The 15,647-nt window shown below is 54.6% G+C and overlaps 1 protein-coding gene across 4 annotated transcripts in view; it reads left to right on the forward strand.

The window, feature by feature from the left end:
• Positions 1-4,534: 4,534 nt before the first annotated feature.
• The window catches only part of PTGS1 (prostaglandin-endoperoxide synthase 1), a 19,699-nt gene continuing 8,586 nt past the window's right edge, over positions 4,535-15,647 (forward strand). Inside the window, exons 1-7 of one of the 4 annotated variants that reach the window (XM_006091131.3) lie at positions 4,535-4,615; positions 4,707-4,778; positions 10,990-11,106; positions 11,507-11,647; positions 11,849-11,992; positions 14,107-14,288; positions 14,402-14,485. In XM_006091131.3, the coding sequence (XP_006091193.3) occupies positions 4,609-4,615; positions 4,707-4,778; positions 10,990-11,106; positions 11,507-11,647; positions 11,849-11,992; positions 14,107-14,288; positions 14,402-14,485 (747 nt within the window). In that variant the 5' untranslated portion in view covers positions 4,535-4,608. Of the gene's footprint in view, positions 4,616-4,706; positions 4,779-8,619; positions 8,720-10,989; positions 11,107-11,506; positions 11,648-11,848; positions 11,993-14,106; positions 14,289-14,401; positions 14,486-15,647 lie in introns of those variants that run through there. The other 3 variants (XM_023755966.1, XM_023755968.1, XM_023755967.1) reach the window with 3 other exon arrangements.

Here is a 15,647-nt window from a genome sequence, read left to right on the forward strand (position 1 = left end):
ACAGGGGGTTAAGCTTGTAGATCTTGACATCAAATACCACCAGGACTCAGATCCCATCTCTCTCCTATTAGCCTGTGGCCTTTAGCAAGTCAGCTTTTCTGTTGCAATAATGAGGGCAAGAAGGCCTACCTCGTGGAGCTGTTATGAGTTACAGAGGACATGATGCACCCAAGCCTCTTCGCACAATGCCTACCACACAGCAAGGGTTCCAGCCTCGGGTCTGACTCCTCCTCTTCCTCCTCACCACAGGCAACGTCTACTCCCTAGACCAGCCGTGGGCAAACTACGGCCCGTGGGCCGGATCCGGCCTGTTTGAAATGAATAAAACTAAAAAAAAAAAAAAAGACCGTACCCTTTTATGTAATGATGTTTACTTTGAATTTATATTAGTTCACACAAACACTCCATCCATGCTTTTGTTCCGGCCCTCCGGTCCAGTTTAAGAACCCATTGTGGCCCTCGAGTCAAAAAGTTTGCCCACCCCTGGACTAGATGCTAGGGAGATCTTTGAGCCTCAGTTTCCTTTTTTGCACAATGGGGATAAGGGTACCTTCCTCTTGGAGCAGCTGCTAGGATTTCAATGAGAGAGGGATGTAAAAATATTTTGTGACTCTCAGTCCTTAGCTTCTCAGCTGAACTATGTTGTTTATTTGGACCCCCACTCCTCACACCCAGCTGACCAACCACCTTAAAGGTGCATTTCTGTCTCCTCCAAATGCTGGCTGGCTGTGCTGGGACTCAGGTGCTTGGTACCTAGTATTCAGAACGCAGGGATTAGTGGTGCCACCTTGGGCCAGTCCCTTAAACTCTCTGGACTTCAGGTTCTTTCTTTGTAAATTGGAGGTGAAAATACGCTATAGGGCTGCTGAGTAATGTCATGTGATACTGCATGTAAAATACGCAGCATTCTACCTGGCACATAGTAGGTGGTCAAGAAATAGTAGCAATTACTATTCTTACAACCCATGCCCAACCCTAGGCTGGCACAGAGCAGGTGAAGAGGAGGAGGAAGAGAATGTTGCACAAAACCTTCCTGCTCAGGTAGGGAACGGAGGGAGAGCAGGTGAAAAACGAGCATTGAGCTCCTACTGGAGCCCGGGTGTGCTCCATGGACCACCCTTTTCATCCTCACACTAACTCTTGCAAGAATGGAATTAACTCCATTTTATAGAGGGGAAACTGAGACCCCAAAGGGGCAGTTGGTTGCCTAAGGTTGCACTGAGGGCTGGTCGGGAGTAGGAGGGCTGGGAGCTGAAGCTGCTGGGTTGATTCCAGGCAGTTTCTTGCCTGCTTGGGAAGCTGCCGCCAGAGGTGGGGCTGGGTGGGGCTGGTCCCTGAGTGATTCAGGTAAGAGTCAGCTCTGGATTTCCAAATAGTGGGTGGGACCCAGGAGGGGGGGAGACCTCTCCAGGGGCACTAAATTCAGGCTCTCCCCAGAGCCTCTGGTAGGGTTGTCAGGAGGGCATGCGTTGCGGTGGAGCTGCGGGTGGGAGTTTGCGGAGGGAGAAACTTCACTCCATGTCGCCAATGGAGTTTAGGGAAGAGGGAAGGAGGGGGGGTGTCCTTGTTCTCTTTGCTGGGGGAGGGTCTCAAGGTCTAGAGTAGAACTGTGAGTGTTGGGGGTGCTGGTCAGTGGACCCAGCTGGGGAAGGCAGGGAAACTGAGGCAGAGCACTGCCACTGCTGGTGGTGGTCACAGCAGATGGATGGGCTGGCGGTCACCTTGCTGAGACTGGCCCTGGACCCTCACTCACTCAGAGAAGGTCTATATGTTTCCATGTATTCAATCCCTCATACAGACACCCATTCATTCCTTCACTCAACCAGCACTGGCCTTCTATGTGCCACAGCTTGTGGTTGGCCCTGGGGGTACAACAGTGACCGTGATGCCTGCAGCTTCATAAGGGAAAGAGGAGGAAATGTGACCCAGTGTGCTACCTGCTTGGAGCAGGGACAGTCCAGAAAAAGGAGGGGCCCTGGCAGAGGGGGTTTCCCGGGGACACGGGAGCGGAGCGGAGTGGAAGTTCACCATCCTGAAGATTAGGAAAACTCCCCGGATGCTGAAGGACAGGTGACCCTGTGCTGTGCCCTTCCCCAGGGCTGGGACAAGGGCTAGCCCAGACCTCTCCCCTGGATCCAGCTGCCTGCCGGACCCTGCTGCTGAGATGGACCAAACACAGGTCCACATGCGAACACCACAAACCCCAGCCTGCTCCCCCTCCCTGGGTCCTTACCTGGGGTTGTCACCAGGACCAGGCCAGAGACCCAGGTGTCGCCTAAAGACCTCTCCCCTTTAGCCCCAGGGCCCATCGGTCACCCAGCCCAGGTACTTCTCTGCCACCATTTCCCTCATCTTCCTCGCCCCCACTCCACCCTCTGGGTCTGTCCTGTCCCCGGAGGACCGCACTGGCCTCCTGCCTGCGCCTCTCTATGGCCTCCCCTTCGCTGCCTCCTTCGGGAGATTTCCAGGGCTGGTCACAGGGCCTGGCCACAGTGAGGGCTTGATCCCTCCAAGCCGGACCTGTTCTCAGACACCATCTGATTTGACCTTTCTTTTGTTCAAATGGGGAACCCCACACCAGGGTCAAATCATGGAAGAGCTGAGGCCTGAGAACTGATATTCTCTTGATTCGCAGTCTAAGGCTCTTTCTCCCAGTGCCAGGACCACACACGTGTTTGTGGGTGACTTGGCATGAAGGAGTCGGCAGGAGGTACAGGCATGGCAATTGCTGGGCCCGGGGCCCGAAGGAAGGAAGGAAGGACCTGGGAGTGAAAGAGGGGGCCTCATTCAAGCTCTTCTCTCCTTTCTTCATCATCAGAAAGTTCCCTCTTCTTTGAGTAGCTGGGCTCCTGAATCTTCACCCCAAGAGGGAAGAGGGAACTAGCCAACCTGCTTGCCTCTTTCCCCAGGTATTTGCGCTGTTTCCTCTGAAAGAGGCCCCCACAGGAAACCGCGGTGCTGTTGGGCAGTTGGGGGCCCAGAACACACAGGTGAGGGGGTTGGATAATTCATCCCTTATACTCCCCCCCCACACCCCATGTGGGTCGTTACCAGGGACTCTGGATCTGATGTTAGAGGGAAGGCTGCAGCCTGTCCCAGTACCCCAGGGCCCTCCACCCGGCCCGCTCCCTCCCCACTCTGCCCTGACTTGCCCTTTCTCCCTGGGGCTGCCAGCTTGTGTCCCAGTGGAGCATGGGAACAGCTCGGGTGGGGATGGAGACAGGACTTCCCAGCAGCTCTCACTTCTCCACCTGTTATGGTTCCCACCCCACACCTGAGGATGCCTGGGAGCAAGCACAGGGCCTCTGAGCCCTCCCACCAGGCCTTCCCCATTGCAAGGCCCACAGCACAGCTGGGTGTGCTGGGGAAACGCAGGGAGAAAACCTGACCAGGAGCTCGGAGTGACCTCGCTGATCCCTGGCCCCTGCTATGATCAGTTTCTCCGGCTACAAGGAGAGCTGGATGCTGTGATTCTGTAAAGTCAGCAGGCAGATGTGAGACTAGCTAGAGCAGCGGTTCTCCATCTGTGGGTTGCGACCCCTTTGGGGGTCGAACGACCCTTTCACAGGGGTCACCTAAGACCATCGGAAAACACATATATAATTACATATTGTTTTTGTGATTAATCACTATGCTTTAATTATGTTCAATTTGTAACAATGAAATTGGGGGTCACCACAACATGAGGAACTGTATTAAAGGGTCGCGGCATTAGGAAGGTTGAGAACCACTGAGCTAGAGTATCGGCCCTGGCCAGCCCTAGAATATGAGTTAGATCGTTGAAAACTATGCCTCCTGATAATTGAGCACCTAACTATGCCTCCTGATAATTGATAATGCGCGCGCGCGCGCATGCGCGCGCGCACACACACACACACACACACACAACCCACAAAAAACTCCTGCCCCAGGATAATGTGTGTGCATTATCCCATTGACTCTTACAACAACCCTCTGGGATGGTTCTTATTATCCCCATTTTACAGAGGAGAATGCTGAGGACCAGAGATTGAGAGTAAGTACCTGGTCCAGGGTAACACAGCCAGCAAACCCAGGTCTCCTGGACCTGGGGCCTCTGCTCTTCATTTCTGGTGGCAGAGGCGCAGGCAGCGACATGTGGCTTCAGAGGGCAGAGCCCAGACTTTCTTGTTGGATCCGTGTGAGGAGGCCAGGCTGGACTCCTCCTTTCCAGCCCCCTTTCTTCTCTGGGCAGCAGGTGTGCAGTCCAGACCTGCAGCTTCCAGCCTCAGATATTCAGCTCTGCCCCTAAGCCTTGGGTGACCTCCGCATCGCCCATCAGCGCTGGGCCTCGGTTTCCTAGCTACCAAATGGACACAATTCTGGCACCACCGGGCTTTGACAAGCTCAAGCGCATCAGGTGAAAAATCGCCTGGGTGGCAATCATGGAATAATGAATAAGTTATTGATTTAATAATCTTGGCTGGGGCCGGGAGTAGAGGAAGTAAGTGGGTGGTGGCCGAGGTGACAGCCGGCTGGAGGGGTGGAGCCAAGGGAATGGGTAGGGAGGGGCGGGCCGGGCCGGCCAGAGCTCCCGCGGAGTTAGGGGCACGCGAGGTTCCGGCAGTTTGTATCTCGCTCCGCTGCACCATGAACCGTGAGTCCCGCCTCGGTGCCCAGGAATGCTCTTTGCCTCCTGGCGGAGCCTTGAATGCCAGGCTCAGCCCTTCACCTCTCTCTCCCTGCAGGATGGAGTCTTTCGTTCTGGTTCCCACTGCTCCTGCTGCTGCTGCCCGCAGGCGCCGGGGAGCCCTCGCCGGGTAGGCAGTCCCCCACCCCCCTGTGTCCCTGGCCTGGCCCCTCTTCCTCCTTTCCGCGCCAGCCGGTCCGGCTTCCCCTTTCTGCTCTTGGCGCCAGGAGGAGGGTGGGGAGGGGGCTCAGTCTGTTGATGGGATGGGGCTCTGAACACCCCCGGGGAGTATGGCCTGGGCTGCGGGGAGGGCCGGGGAGGGGAGGGTGCTGCAGGGTTCGTTTGGGGGGGAAGGGGCGGAATCTCGCGCCGGCTTTGGGAGGACTGGCTCCCCTCCAGCTCCCTCACCTGTGTGTTCTGGGCCCCCAGCTGCCCAACAACACCGCTGCTTCCTGTGGGGGCCTCTCTCGGAGGAAGCAGCGCAACTGCCCGGGGAAAGAGGCGAGCGGGCTGGCTAGTTCCCTCTCTCCAGCCTCCACCTTTCTGGGGATCCATCCGATGGCTAGCCCCCTGAGGGCCTGGCCACACCACTCCTTCTGGGCAGAGGGAGCTGGAAATACATGGACAGAGCTGGGTTCCTCCGTGGAGGCTCCGATCCTCTCCCATGTGGTCCCCAGGGGGCAGAGGAGGAAACCGAGGCTCAGATAGGTGCCACAACCCCCTCAAGCTCACGGTGCTCCTGGGCTCAGGGCTTGACTGCTAGGCTCTTTGCAAGGTCTTTCCACAGATCTTTACCCTTTCATCAACCCAAAGAGGATGGGGAAAGTCAGATCCCATAACACCCTCCACTCCTAGCCACCACCGTGCACGCGCACGGGTCCAGGCGCAGGAATTCAGCTCCTCCCTCAGCGCCCCTCCCCCCTTACTGCTTCTGTGCACGTGCGTGTGCACGTGTGTGTTCACACATGTGCAAGGCCCGGGCATCATTTCCTCCCCTCCCCCACGATGAGATCTGCCCTCTCCGGGTCTCCATTCCCCATTTATAAAATGGGGGGAACAGAGGATGGGAGCGGGGCCTGAGCTCTCTGCCCTGAGGCTGCAGGGGCACGGTGCTCAGAGGAGAGAGGAAAGGTATTCATGGGCTGGGGATCAGACCAGGTTTCCTGGACGAGAGGGTTTGAGGGGGTGGCATCTGGGGAAGCCAGGGAGAGGATGGAGGGGGCTCCAGGCAAGAGTGAAGGACTAGTTTGTGGGAAGAAAAGGAGGAAGAGGCATGTGGCCAGCCCTTAATAGTTTGCAAAGCCCGGCGGTGGGTGCTCACAGTGGCCCTGGAGATGTGACAGTCCCAGTCTACAGAAGGGGCTCTGAGGCCCAGAGCGGCACGCTCATTTGTCTGAGTCTCCGGAAGCAGAGCCGGGTGACCAGGCTGCCCAGTGCCCAGTCTTTCGGCTCCTGGATCAGCCCAGGGCTCCATCTGAGGCCCCCTCTGCCCCATGCAGAACCCCTGGGGTAACCAGGCTGGTCTGCCTGGCTTCCCGCGCCTGTTCACTGAGGCCCAGTGAGCCATGGTCGATGTCGTTTTGTTTTTTTGCCTTTTCTACTTATCTTTATATCATTATATGTTTAAACAGAATGGTTTTTTTTTTCATTCCACAAATATTCATGAAGGTTTGCTTTCTGCTGGTCTGTGGCTGGAGCCTGAGACACAGAGCTGGGAGAAGCTCACCGTCTGTTGGGGGAGACAGAAATGCCAACAGACTGCATCCAAGGGGCTCAGGGGAGGGAGCAGTCACCTCTCAAGTGTGAGGAACTGAGGGAGGCTTCTTGGAGGCTGAAATGGGTGACCTGGACCTTGAGGAGGGGGCAAGTGGGGGGAAATACCGTGAGACTCTACTGTGAAACTCTGTGAGGGTCTCTCTGGTGGCTGTGCAGGAGCTGAGCCACAGGTCTGAACGGTGGGAGGCAGATGGGAGCATAGGGAGCAGTGGAAGGCCTGGCTGCCAGAGGCCTTTGAGCACCAGGCCTTGGGTGTGAGCATAATTGGGGGAGTGGGTTGGATGGATGAGTTGGAGGGTGAGACTGGAGGTGGGGAACCATCAAGGAGGCTGCTGCAAGGGTCAAGGAGAGAATGGGTGACGAGCTGGGTGCAGGGGCAGAGGTTTGGGCTGTACTTCCAAGTCTATGAATGAATTGAGGTCCGAGGTGCCTGGGCATCTGGCATGGGAATCCAAAGCCTGTGTTTTCCCCCAGAGGAGCAGCAAAAGGCCCACAAGATGAGGGCTGCAGATGGACCTGGGGGCAGGTGTCAGGGAGAATGTTGCTTCTGCCTCTTGTGTGGTAGCAGGTGGAGTCCAGCACAGAGGGGGCAGGCAGTGCCAGGGGATACTTAATGCTCAAGTCCATTGTCTCCAGCTCCCGGACTTGGCTTAGTGCTCTCTCCTTGGTTAGGGATAGGGCACGGCCTTGGTGTCAGGCAGAGGGCCCCGGGATCTAACCCTGACATATGGGATGGGAACCCAGCCTATCCCAAGGCCTCCCTGCTACTTACGCAGGCGCCTGCTATCTGCAGCACCAGCCGGGTCTGTGGGCGGGGATGGGGCTTCCTCTCCAGTTGTCCTCCTCCAGCTGTGGGAGCAGCTGTCAGGCCTAATGTGGTGGTGCCTGCCTCTGGTTGCCACCTTGTAGGGACTGGAGCCCAGGTCTGGCTAGTAGGTCCTTTTTTCCCCTCAGTGGCTGCCAAGCCCCTGGAGTTTCTCTAAATATTATTCTTAGGGGATTTCATTCCAGCCTCTTGCTGCCTGGCGCCTCTGCGTCCTGGAGGACTTGGTGTACCCCGCTGTGTCTAGAGCCCTGATTCCTGGGCGAAGGGACACGTCCATGCCTGAATCCTCAGACGGTTCTGAGCCCAGGCTCTCCTGGACAGCCCTTGTCCGTGGGAATGTGTGCTGTATGGCCTGCTGACCAAGCCCACCTCTGGGAAGGCTTGAAGACTCAGCGAGGGAGGGCAAGTTGCAAGGTTGTCTGCTGATGGGACCGGGCCAGAGAGAGGAGGAATCACATCAATGGAGAGGGAGAGACTTCTCCACCCAAACCAGAGAAGAAGGGGGGATGTAAAGGGAGGTCTCTTCAGAGCTGGTCATTTCCATCCCCTTCGTGGGATACACAGAGAAATGAGGTCCAGAGGATGGAAGGGACTTGACCAAGGACGTAGAGCCAGCAAAGAACATCTACTGTCTGGCACATCTTTCCCCAGCACCTACTTGGTGCCTGGCCTTGTGGTGGGTGTGGGAACTCAAGACTTGGTGCCTGCATCTCCCCAGTTCTCTTTCTTGGTGGTTTATTACACAAGGTGTCCTCCACTGAGCCCGGAACTGGGCTGGCGTGAAAGCATGGGGGCTTTAAGCTAGGCTGAAGGAACGCCTTCTTTAGCTCTGGTTGTGGCAGGGGATGGTGAGCTCTCGGGAGTTCTGGTTTCATTCATTTAGGATTTTCAGGTCCACCTCAAAGGAAGGGTGACAAACCTACCTCCCCTGGGATTATTCTGATCAAAGTGACTCTCCCTCCCCAACCCTTCCCCAAATCCAGGCCTGGAAACCTGGAGGACAAGGAAGGGGGGATGGAGGGGGGTGGAGAGAAAGGGGCTCTGTGACTTTGAAGCAGTGGGGCTTGGGCAAGCTCCTGCCTCCGAGCCTAGCATTCCTCATCTGCACCATAGAAAGGCCTCACAGACCCCTCCCAGGGAGTGCTGAGCAGAGAAACTTGAATGGTGACTCCGCAAGGCTCTGCCCACCCTGAGCCCCAACAGCAGCTGCCGTCCTGGCTGGGGAGAACTTTTCCTACCCTGGGGCAGCTGGTGTTTGTGGAAAGATTGCGGAGGAGGAGGGAGGGAAAGTTGGACAGCCAGCCTTCGGGGGAGGAGCGCGGGTTCGGCGCGAGGCCTCTCCTGGCAGGAGAGGCAGTTCTGCTCCTGCCGGGGCAGGACTCTGGGGCTATGCAGGAAGTTTTCAAGCTAGATTCCGAGCCAGCGGCCCAGGGCTGGGAAGATGAGAGGTCTCTTGGGGCGAACTTGAGGTGGCCTGTTTCTTAGCTTCATTTTATTAATTCCACAAACGCTTGTTGCGCTCTGGCCACCACATCTGGATCCCTTGGGTGGCTGGATCTCTCCAGGACCCGGGTTGAGCTCCAGCTGTGTGCCTGGAGGAGAAAGTCGGGGCAGAGTGTGGGCTTATGGTGGAGAAGAGCAGGCTGACTTGGAGCCTGGAGCCGGGCTGAGGGACAGCGGTTCCGTGTAGATATTCAGGGGAGGCTGACTGCTGGGGGCAAGGTGTGGGCTCAGTCGGGAGGGTCAGGGAGACTTGGAGGGAATTTTCAGGGAGGAGCAGCAGTCTGGCAAAGGAAGAAGAGCTTTCGGCTTTGGGACTAAGGGACAGGACCCCATAGAATGGGCTGCAAGGACCTCTTGAGATCATTTGAGATCCCTGCTGTGGGAGAGATGGGGAGACTGGGCTGCAGGCTGGTGTGAGGGCCTTGTGTGTCCAGGTTGGGGGCTGGGCAGTGGGGTTCCGGGGCAGGGGAATTGGGCAGGCGAGCAGTGCCCTGAGCGGGAGGGATCAATGAAGAGAGTTCCAGATCCCTGAGCCTGCTTGGCATTTCTGGGCCTGTGGTTGTGGGAGGGGAGGCTGGGTCCTGCCAGGTCCTTGCCCTGGGTCCTGGCTGCTGCCGGTCCGCCTGTGTCAGCCTGATAAGGCCTTTTGTCCAGCCTTCTTTCCTTTCCATTGGCCCCTCCTTCCTACACCCCTGCAGGGGTCACAAAGATGCCATTGTGGGGGTTGTGGGGAGTTGCCAGGGTTTAAGCAAAATTATTTGCATGATTTTTATGATTTGCTTCTTGTTTGCTTGTGTGTGTGTGTGTGTGATGGAAGGGGTTGGTGGTGGTGCTGGGGCCCCTCTCAGAGGTGGGGGGAGGAAGACCCTGCTGCCCGGGCCTCAGGCTGTGAAGTGAGAAGGGGTCACAGCTTGCCCGGGGTCATGCCCTCTGGTCACAGCACCCTGAGATGACTTCCCAGCCTTCTCTTGCCTCTTGACCCCCTACAATCAGTTTCATAAAGAAGAGAAGTTCCCCATGACATTGGCTCTGGGCCCAGATGAGGAAGTACTCCGTGTTTGCTGAGGGGAGCCTGGCGTTTCCTGCGGGAGGCCCGGGAAGGAGCCCCTGCCAGGAGCAGGACCCTGGGTCTGTAGGAGGGCCCTCTCTACCTCTCTCTGAGCCTCAGTTTCCCTTGCTCCGCAGTGAATGAGCACTGAGCGAGCTCTGAGGAGCTCTGACTTCACTCTTGTAGAATCATGGAGGCAGTGAAGACTGAGCAGGGGGATGGGGGGGGGGGGCTGTGCTCGGTGAGGCCCGTGTTAGACTCAAGGAGGGACTGCCTGGTGGGGGTTTCTCCAGGAGGCAGGGGGCTGATGCCAGAGTGCTGCTCACCCTCTCAGTAGATTTTTCCAGCCACCTGTCTCCTGTTCCCTTGGTCCCTGACCTACCTCAAGATCCTAGAGGGCAGACCCACCTCCTCTCTCTGCCCTCGGCCCCCCCTCCCCCGCCCCCGTCAGGAATGGGAGCTGAGACAGCTGAGAATCCCCTCAAACCCATACTCTCTTCAGGGTTCTGGGAAACCTCTTTCCTTGGACTTGATCGCTGAGTCTGTGAGGTGGGCTGGAAGGGAAGGGAACGGATGGCAGTTGGCCTGGTATGACTTGCTAGGTGACCCTCCTGGGTTTCCCTCTATCTGGGCCTCAGTTTCCCCATCTGCAAGTGGACATCAGGATGCCTGCTCTTCCTTCCCTTCTGCAAAGATAGGGGGCTGGTGGGCGATCTCATCTTCCTAGTGTCCAGGTGCCCAGAGGTTGGGGGCTGGTGTGAGAGAGACCCCCATCCTTGTCCCTTTCCTCAATGCTGCAAACCCTGCCCTGAGGGCTGGGCCCTGACTTGGCAGGAAGCGAATGTTCTAGAGGCATGTGGCTTCAGGGTCTTATCAGCTGTTTCCTAGCCTTTGATGCTACAGACTGGGGCCTGGACTCTTCCCCTGCACCCCCCCCCCCCCCCATTGGTGGCAGCAGGGAGGGAGGGGGGACTTCCCCTGGGGACCCTGATGGGGCCACACTGGAGATCAGAGCAGGGCCTAGAGGCAGCAGGCTGGGGTTTTGCTCATAGCTGTGGGACAGAGAAGGTCCTTAGGGGAACATTGAAGTCTAGTGAGTTAGGACAGAACTGCCACCTGAGTCCATGCCTCTGGCCCCAATGAGAGGTCACCCAAGGGTGGTCTCTGATCTCTGTTTCTCACCCACAGTGAACCCCTGTTGCTACTACCCATGCCAGCACCAGGGCATCTGTGTCCGCTATGGCCTTGACCGCTACCAGTGTGACTGCACCCGCACGGGCTATTCTGGCCCCAACTGCACCATCCGTGAGCTGGGCCTCCAGCCCCAACTCCTTCTATCTTGGGCCCCTCCTGCTTCCCTAGGCTCATCCTCTGAGACTCCACTTCCTGCCCTCACCTCTGGCCATGGCCCGTCTCTTTCCTTGCCTGGCTTTGATCCCTGACTCTCCCTGACCTCAGTCTTCACTCCCTGGTCTGGGCTCTGTGGCCAGTCCTCACTGCCCAGCCCCACCCTCACTCCCTGGCCCTGTCCCGTCCTCACACCAGGGTCTGGCTTTGTCATGTGTCATCACTCCCACCCTTACCTCCACCCCAGATGTTCTGCCCTGTCCCATCCTGGCCCTGGTTCCCAGTTCCCATCTCCCACCCTGGCTACTTCTGGTCCTGTCTGGAGGATAGGACTGAATGGCTCCCACTGCCCTTGCAGCTGATCTGTGGACCTGGCTCCGGAATTCATTGCGTCCCAGCCCCTCTTTCACCCACTTCCTGCTGACACACGGGCGCTGGTTCTGGGAGTTTATCAATGCCACCTTCATCCGTGACATGCTCATGCGCCTGGTACTCACAGGTGGGTGGGGACAAGGTCCCCCTAATCTGGAGGAGCAAGAAATCCTGCCAGTTCTTGGAACTCTTGGCATCTGATAAGGGCAGTGGGTGGGGAGACTCTGAGATGCCAGATAAAACAAGTCCAACCCAAGAGAGAGCTGGGAAGGGGGTGTATGCCTGGGGGTGGGAACTCCCTTGTCACCATCATCTTTGCCCTTTACAGCGCGTTCCAACCTTATTCCCAGCCCCCCCACCTACAACGTAGCACATGATTACATCAGCTGGGAGGCCTTCTCCAACTTGACCTATTACACTCGTGTTCTGCCCTCCGTGCCCCAAGACTGCCCCACACCCATGGGGACCAAAGGTAATGGAGGTGGGGCTAGGGGGCTGGGGAATCGCAGGAGATGCTCAGTTCTCCTTTCTGGGAAAAAGCGATGTCACAGATAGGTGGACCAAAGGCAAGACACAGGACATATTCAGAACCAGGGCCCAGGACAGGAAAGGGTGGTAGAGGGTCTTGCCTGAGGTCACCAGAGAGTCAGTGGCAAAGTCAGACTAGTGTTTCGTGTTTCCAGGTTGCCTCTTTGCCTGAACCTTGTCTACTGAATGGGTGGGATCCTGCTGGGAGGGGAGTGACTTAAAAGTTACAATGTGGGAGGGAGGTAATAGTGTGCTCTTTAGTTGGTTCTTCACTAATGTAAACAGCTTCACATCAGTGATGGCGAACCTCTGACACGCGAACTCATTTTTTTTGGTTGAGTTTTCTTTGTTAAATGGCATTTAAATATATAAAGTAAATATCAAAAATATAAGTCTTTGTTTTACTATGGTTGCCAATATCAAAAAATTTCTATATGTGACACGGCACCAGAGTTAAGTGAGGGTTTTTCAAAATGCTGACACGCCGAGCTCAAAAGGTTCGCCATCACTGCTTTACATGCTTCATTAGTGCAGTGTACATAGAAGGTCAGATTGTCTCTCTTTAGTTGCCCAAACCCCACTCGGTCTCACTGGCAGGGGCCTTTCTTGACTGTCCAAACACCTGAGAATTTACCCAGTTCAGAGCCATCATTCCAGCTTCAAGGACAGAGAGGACCAGAGGCATCAGTCTGCCACTGCCATCACTCCAGTTCCCACCACATGGTGTCGCTGTGGAGCCCCGATCCCGGGTTGTGTGCAGGCCCAGGGCTGTGTGCTTCCCTGGTTCAAACAGGCAAACATATAGGTGTCCTTACTTGGGCCTCAAGGGCGCTATGCTGATGGTTTACACTCAGGCGTAGCTACTCTTCCCAAAGCACAACCATTCTGCCAGAATAGCTGGGTCTCGCAGAGCTTCTGGACCCTGCCAACACTTTGCTGGGACCTGTCCAAGTTCCCTTTTGGGGAGTTCCCTTCGGGGTGCTAGATAATCTTTCCTGCTAGAGGAAACTAGTCAGCCATTTCCATTCAAAGAGCTAGTCTACTGGTCTTTAACTGTCAACCCTGGGCCTCACATGAGGTGACATGAAAGGATGCCTTTACCAGAACACAAACATTTAGTTACTCTTTTCTGCAAATGCATTGGGTACTGACTCATCTGACATTGGCGTACTTATGGAAGGTCCCTTAACACTTATTCTCACCATGACAGACACCTGCTTCCAGGCGACTGTTGTCTTTACCCCAGACATAGGAAGACTGGCATCGTTTAAAATAGGTTGGCAAACTCCAGTCTGCAGGCCAAACCCGGCCCAATCTCCGTTTTGTAAATAAAGCTTTACTGGACACAGTCACACTCATTAAGTATAGTGTATGGCTGGTTTCCTGCTACAATAGTGAAGCTGAGTAGATGGGACAGAGACCGTATGTCGGCAAAGCCTCACGTATTGGCTATCTTGACTTTTACAGAAAAAGTTCGCTGACCCTTGATTTAAAAGATCTCACCTCACCAGTTCTTTGTCATGCTTACTTTACTTCATGCACTTCTCCAACCCGCTGCATAAAAAAAGGTTTCATTTGTCCTCTTTTAGAGATGAGGAAGTTGAAGCGCAGGGGGATGATATGACTTATCTGTGTTCACACGGTTTGTGAATGTCATAGCCAGGCTACCCTGTTCCAGGGCTGGGGAGTCCAAGTTCTTTAGTTTCTTTGTGTTTTTTCTTTCTTCTTTCTCTTTGGTTAACTTTTTCAAAGTTACCAACACACACAAAAGTTAAAATGAGAGGAAAGGAAAATTATCTATGTATCCATCTTCCAGTTTTAAGACTTGTGCACCATTTGCCAATCTTATTAAATTCCAGATATCCTGCCACTTCACCCAGATATACTTCTAGGGCCTTTTGTTAGAGGAAGTGCAAGGGGCCATCTGGTGGGAGGGAGGTGGCCCTTAGAGGCCGCTCTGGGCTTCCTGCATGGACCAACTTGGTCTGGTGAGCCCTGAGGCCCTGGGGGAGGTGCAGGGAGGCGGCAGCGACTGCTCTTTTCCACCTCCCCAACCAGGGAAGCAGCAGCTGCCAGATCCCCAGCTCCTGAGCCGTCGCTTCCTGCTCAGGAAGAAGTTCATACCTGACCCCCAAGGTGCCAACCTCATGTTTGCCTTCTTCGCCCAACACTTCACCCACCAGTTCTTCAAAACTTCTGGCAAGATGGGTGCTGGCTTCACCAAGGCCTTGGGCCATGGGGTAAGTACCTAGGAGGGGCTTAGGGCTTCTCTGGGCCTAATTTGGCATGTGCTGTTGTCACTGGTGGGGCGGGACCACCTGAGGATCTGATTGGGCCCCCTCTCTGTCCTCAGGTAGACCTTGGCCACATTTATGGGGACAATCTGGACCGTCAGTATCAGCTGCGGCTCTTTAAGGATGGGAAACTCAAGTACCAGGTAGCTATGGACATGGGGATGGAGCTTTGGGAAGGGCTGTTGGGGACTCAGGTGGTGTTCTGAGAGGGCCAGCTTCAGGAGCTGGAGGTGTGTGAGAGGAGGAGAGACAATAGACCCTGGAGAAGGTGCCAGGCCTGAGATGCAGACAAGGAACAGAAATGGCCCCTCGTGTTTCCTGGGAGATAGATTTTAGGGCTTGAGAGGAGATGGGCATTTTCAGTTTACCTTTGTTCATTTACTTTTCCCACCATATTAATTGGGGTCTATGAGGTGCCTGGCACAGGTTAGGGAGCAGTGACCATGATAATTTGGGGCCCTACCCTCCGGGAGCTCACAGCCAATCAGAGGCCACAGACATAACACTAGGATGCTTGTTCCACAAAGTTATTTTGTCTGAAAAGTTTTAGCACTGTCCAATAGAAATATGATGTGAACCACAGATGCAATTAAAACTTTCCTAGTGGCCACATTACAAGAGAGAAAAAGAAACATGAAATTGATCTTAATAATATATTTCATTTAACCTATATATATCCAGAATGTTATCATTTCTACATGTAATCAATACCAAAATTATTAACACAATATCTCACAGTCTTTTTTTAATGCTAGATCTTAGAAATCTGATCTATATTTTATACTTATAGCACATCTTAATTTGGCTGCCAAATTTTCATTGGGGATATCTGATCTGTATTTAGATTTCATAAAACTTAGAGTTGAAATTTACAATAGATTCATTTGCCCCAGTTATTTTAAGTGCACTTAAAGATTTTCCATCAGCTGAAGTATCCGCTTCAAAATTTAAATAGAAATTAAGTAAAATAAACAATTCACATTCACATCTTCATTCACACCAGCCACATTTCTAGTGCTCCACAGCTACGCATGAACGTCTAAACAAATGAAAACCAAAATAAAAGTCCAGGGCTGAATCTTTAGGGCTAAAAACAGCCCTTGGCACATAGTAGGTCCTCGGTGTATATTGATTGAACGAATAAAGAAACTGCCATATAACTGGTTACACTGGTGGTAACTGCCACCAGGGAGGAGCCACGAGAGTGGTCACAGGATGGGGAAGTCTTTCCTGGGAATTACACATAAACCAAGAGTTGCATGACGTTTGAGGAGGAGTTCGGGAGGTTAAGAAGGGAAAGGGCCT

Source organism: Myotis lucifugus, unplaced genomic scaffold (genome assembly GCF_000147115.1).
Source record: "Myotis lucifugus unplaced genomic scaffold, Myoluc2.0 scaffold_87, whole genome shotgun sequence".
Lineage (NCBI taxonomy): Eukaryota > Metazoa > Chordata > Mammalia > Chiroptera > Vespertilionidae > Myotis > Myotis lucifugus.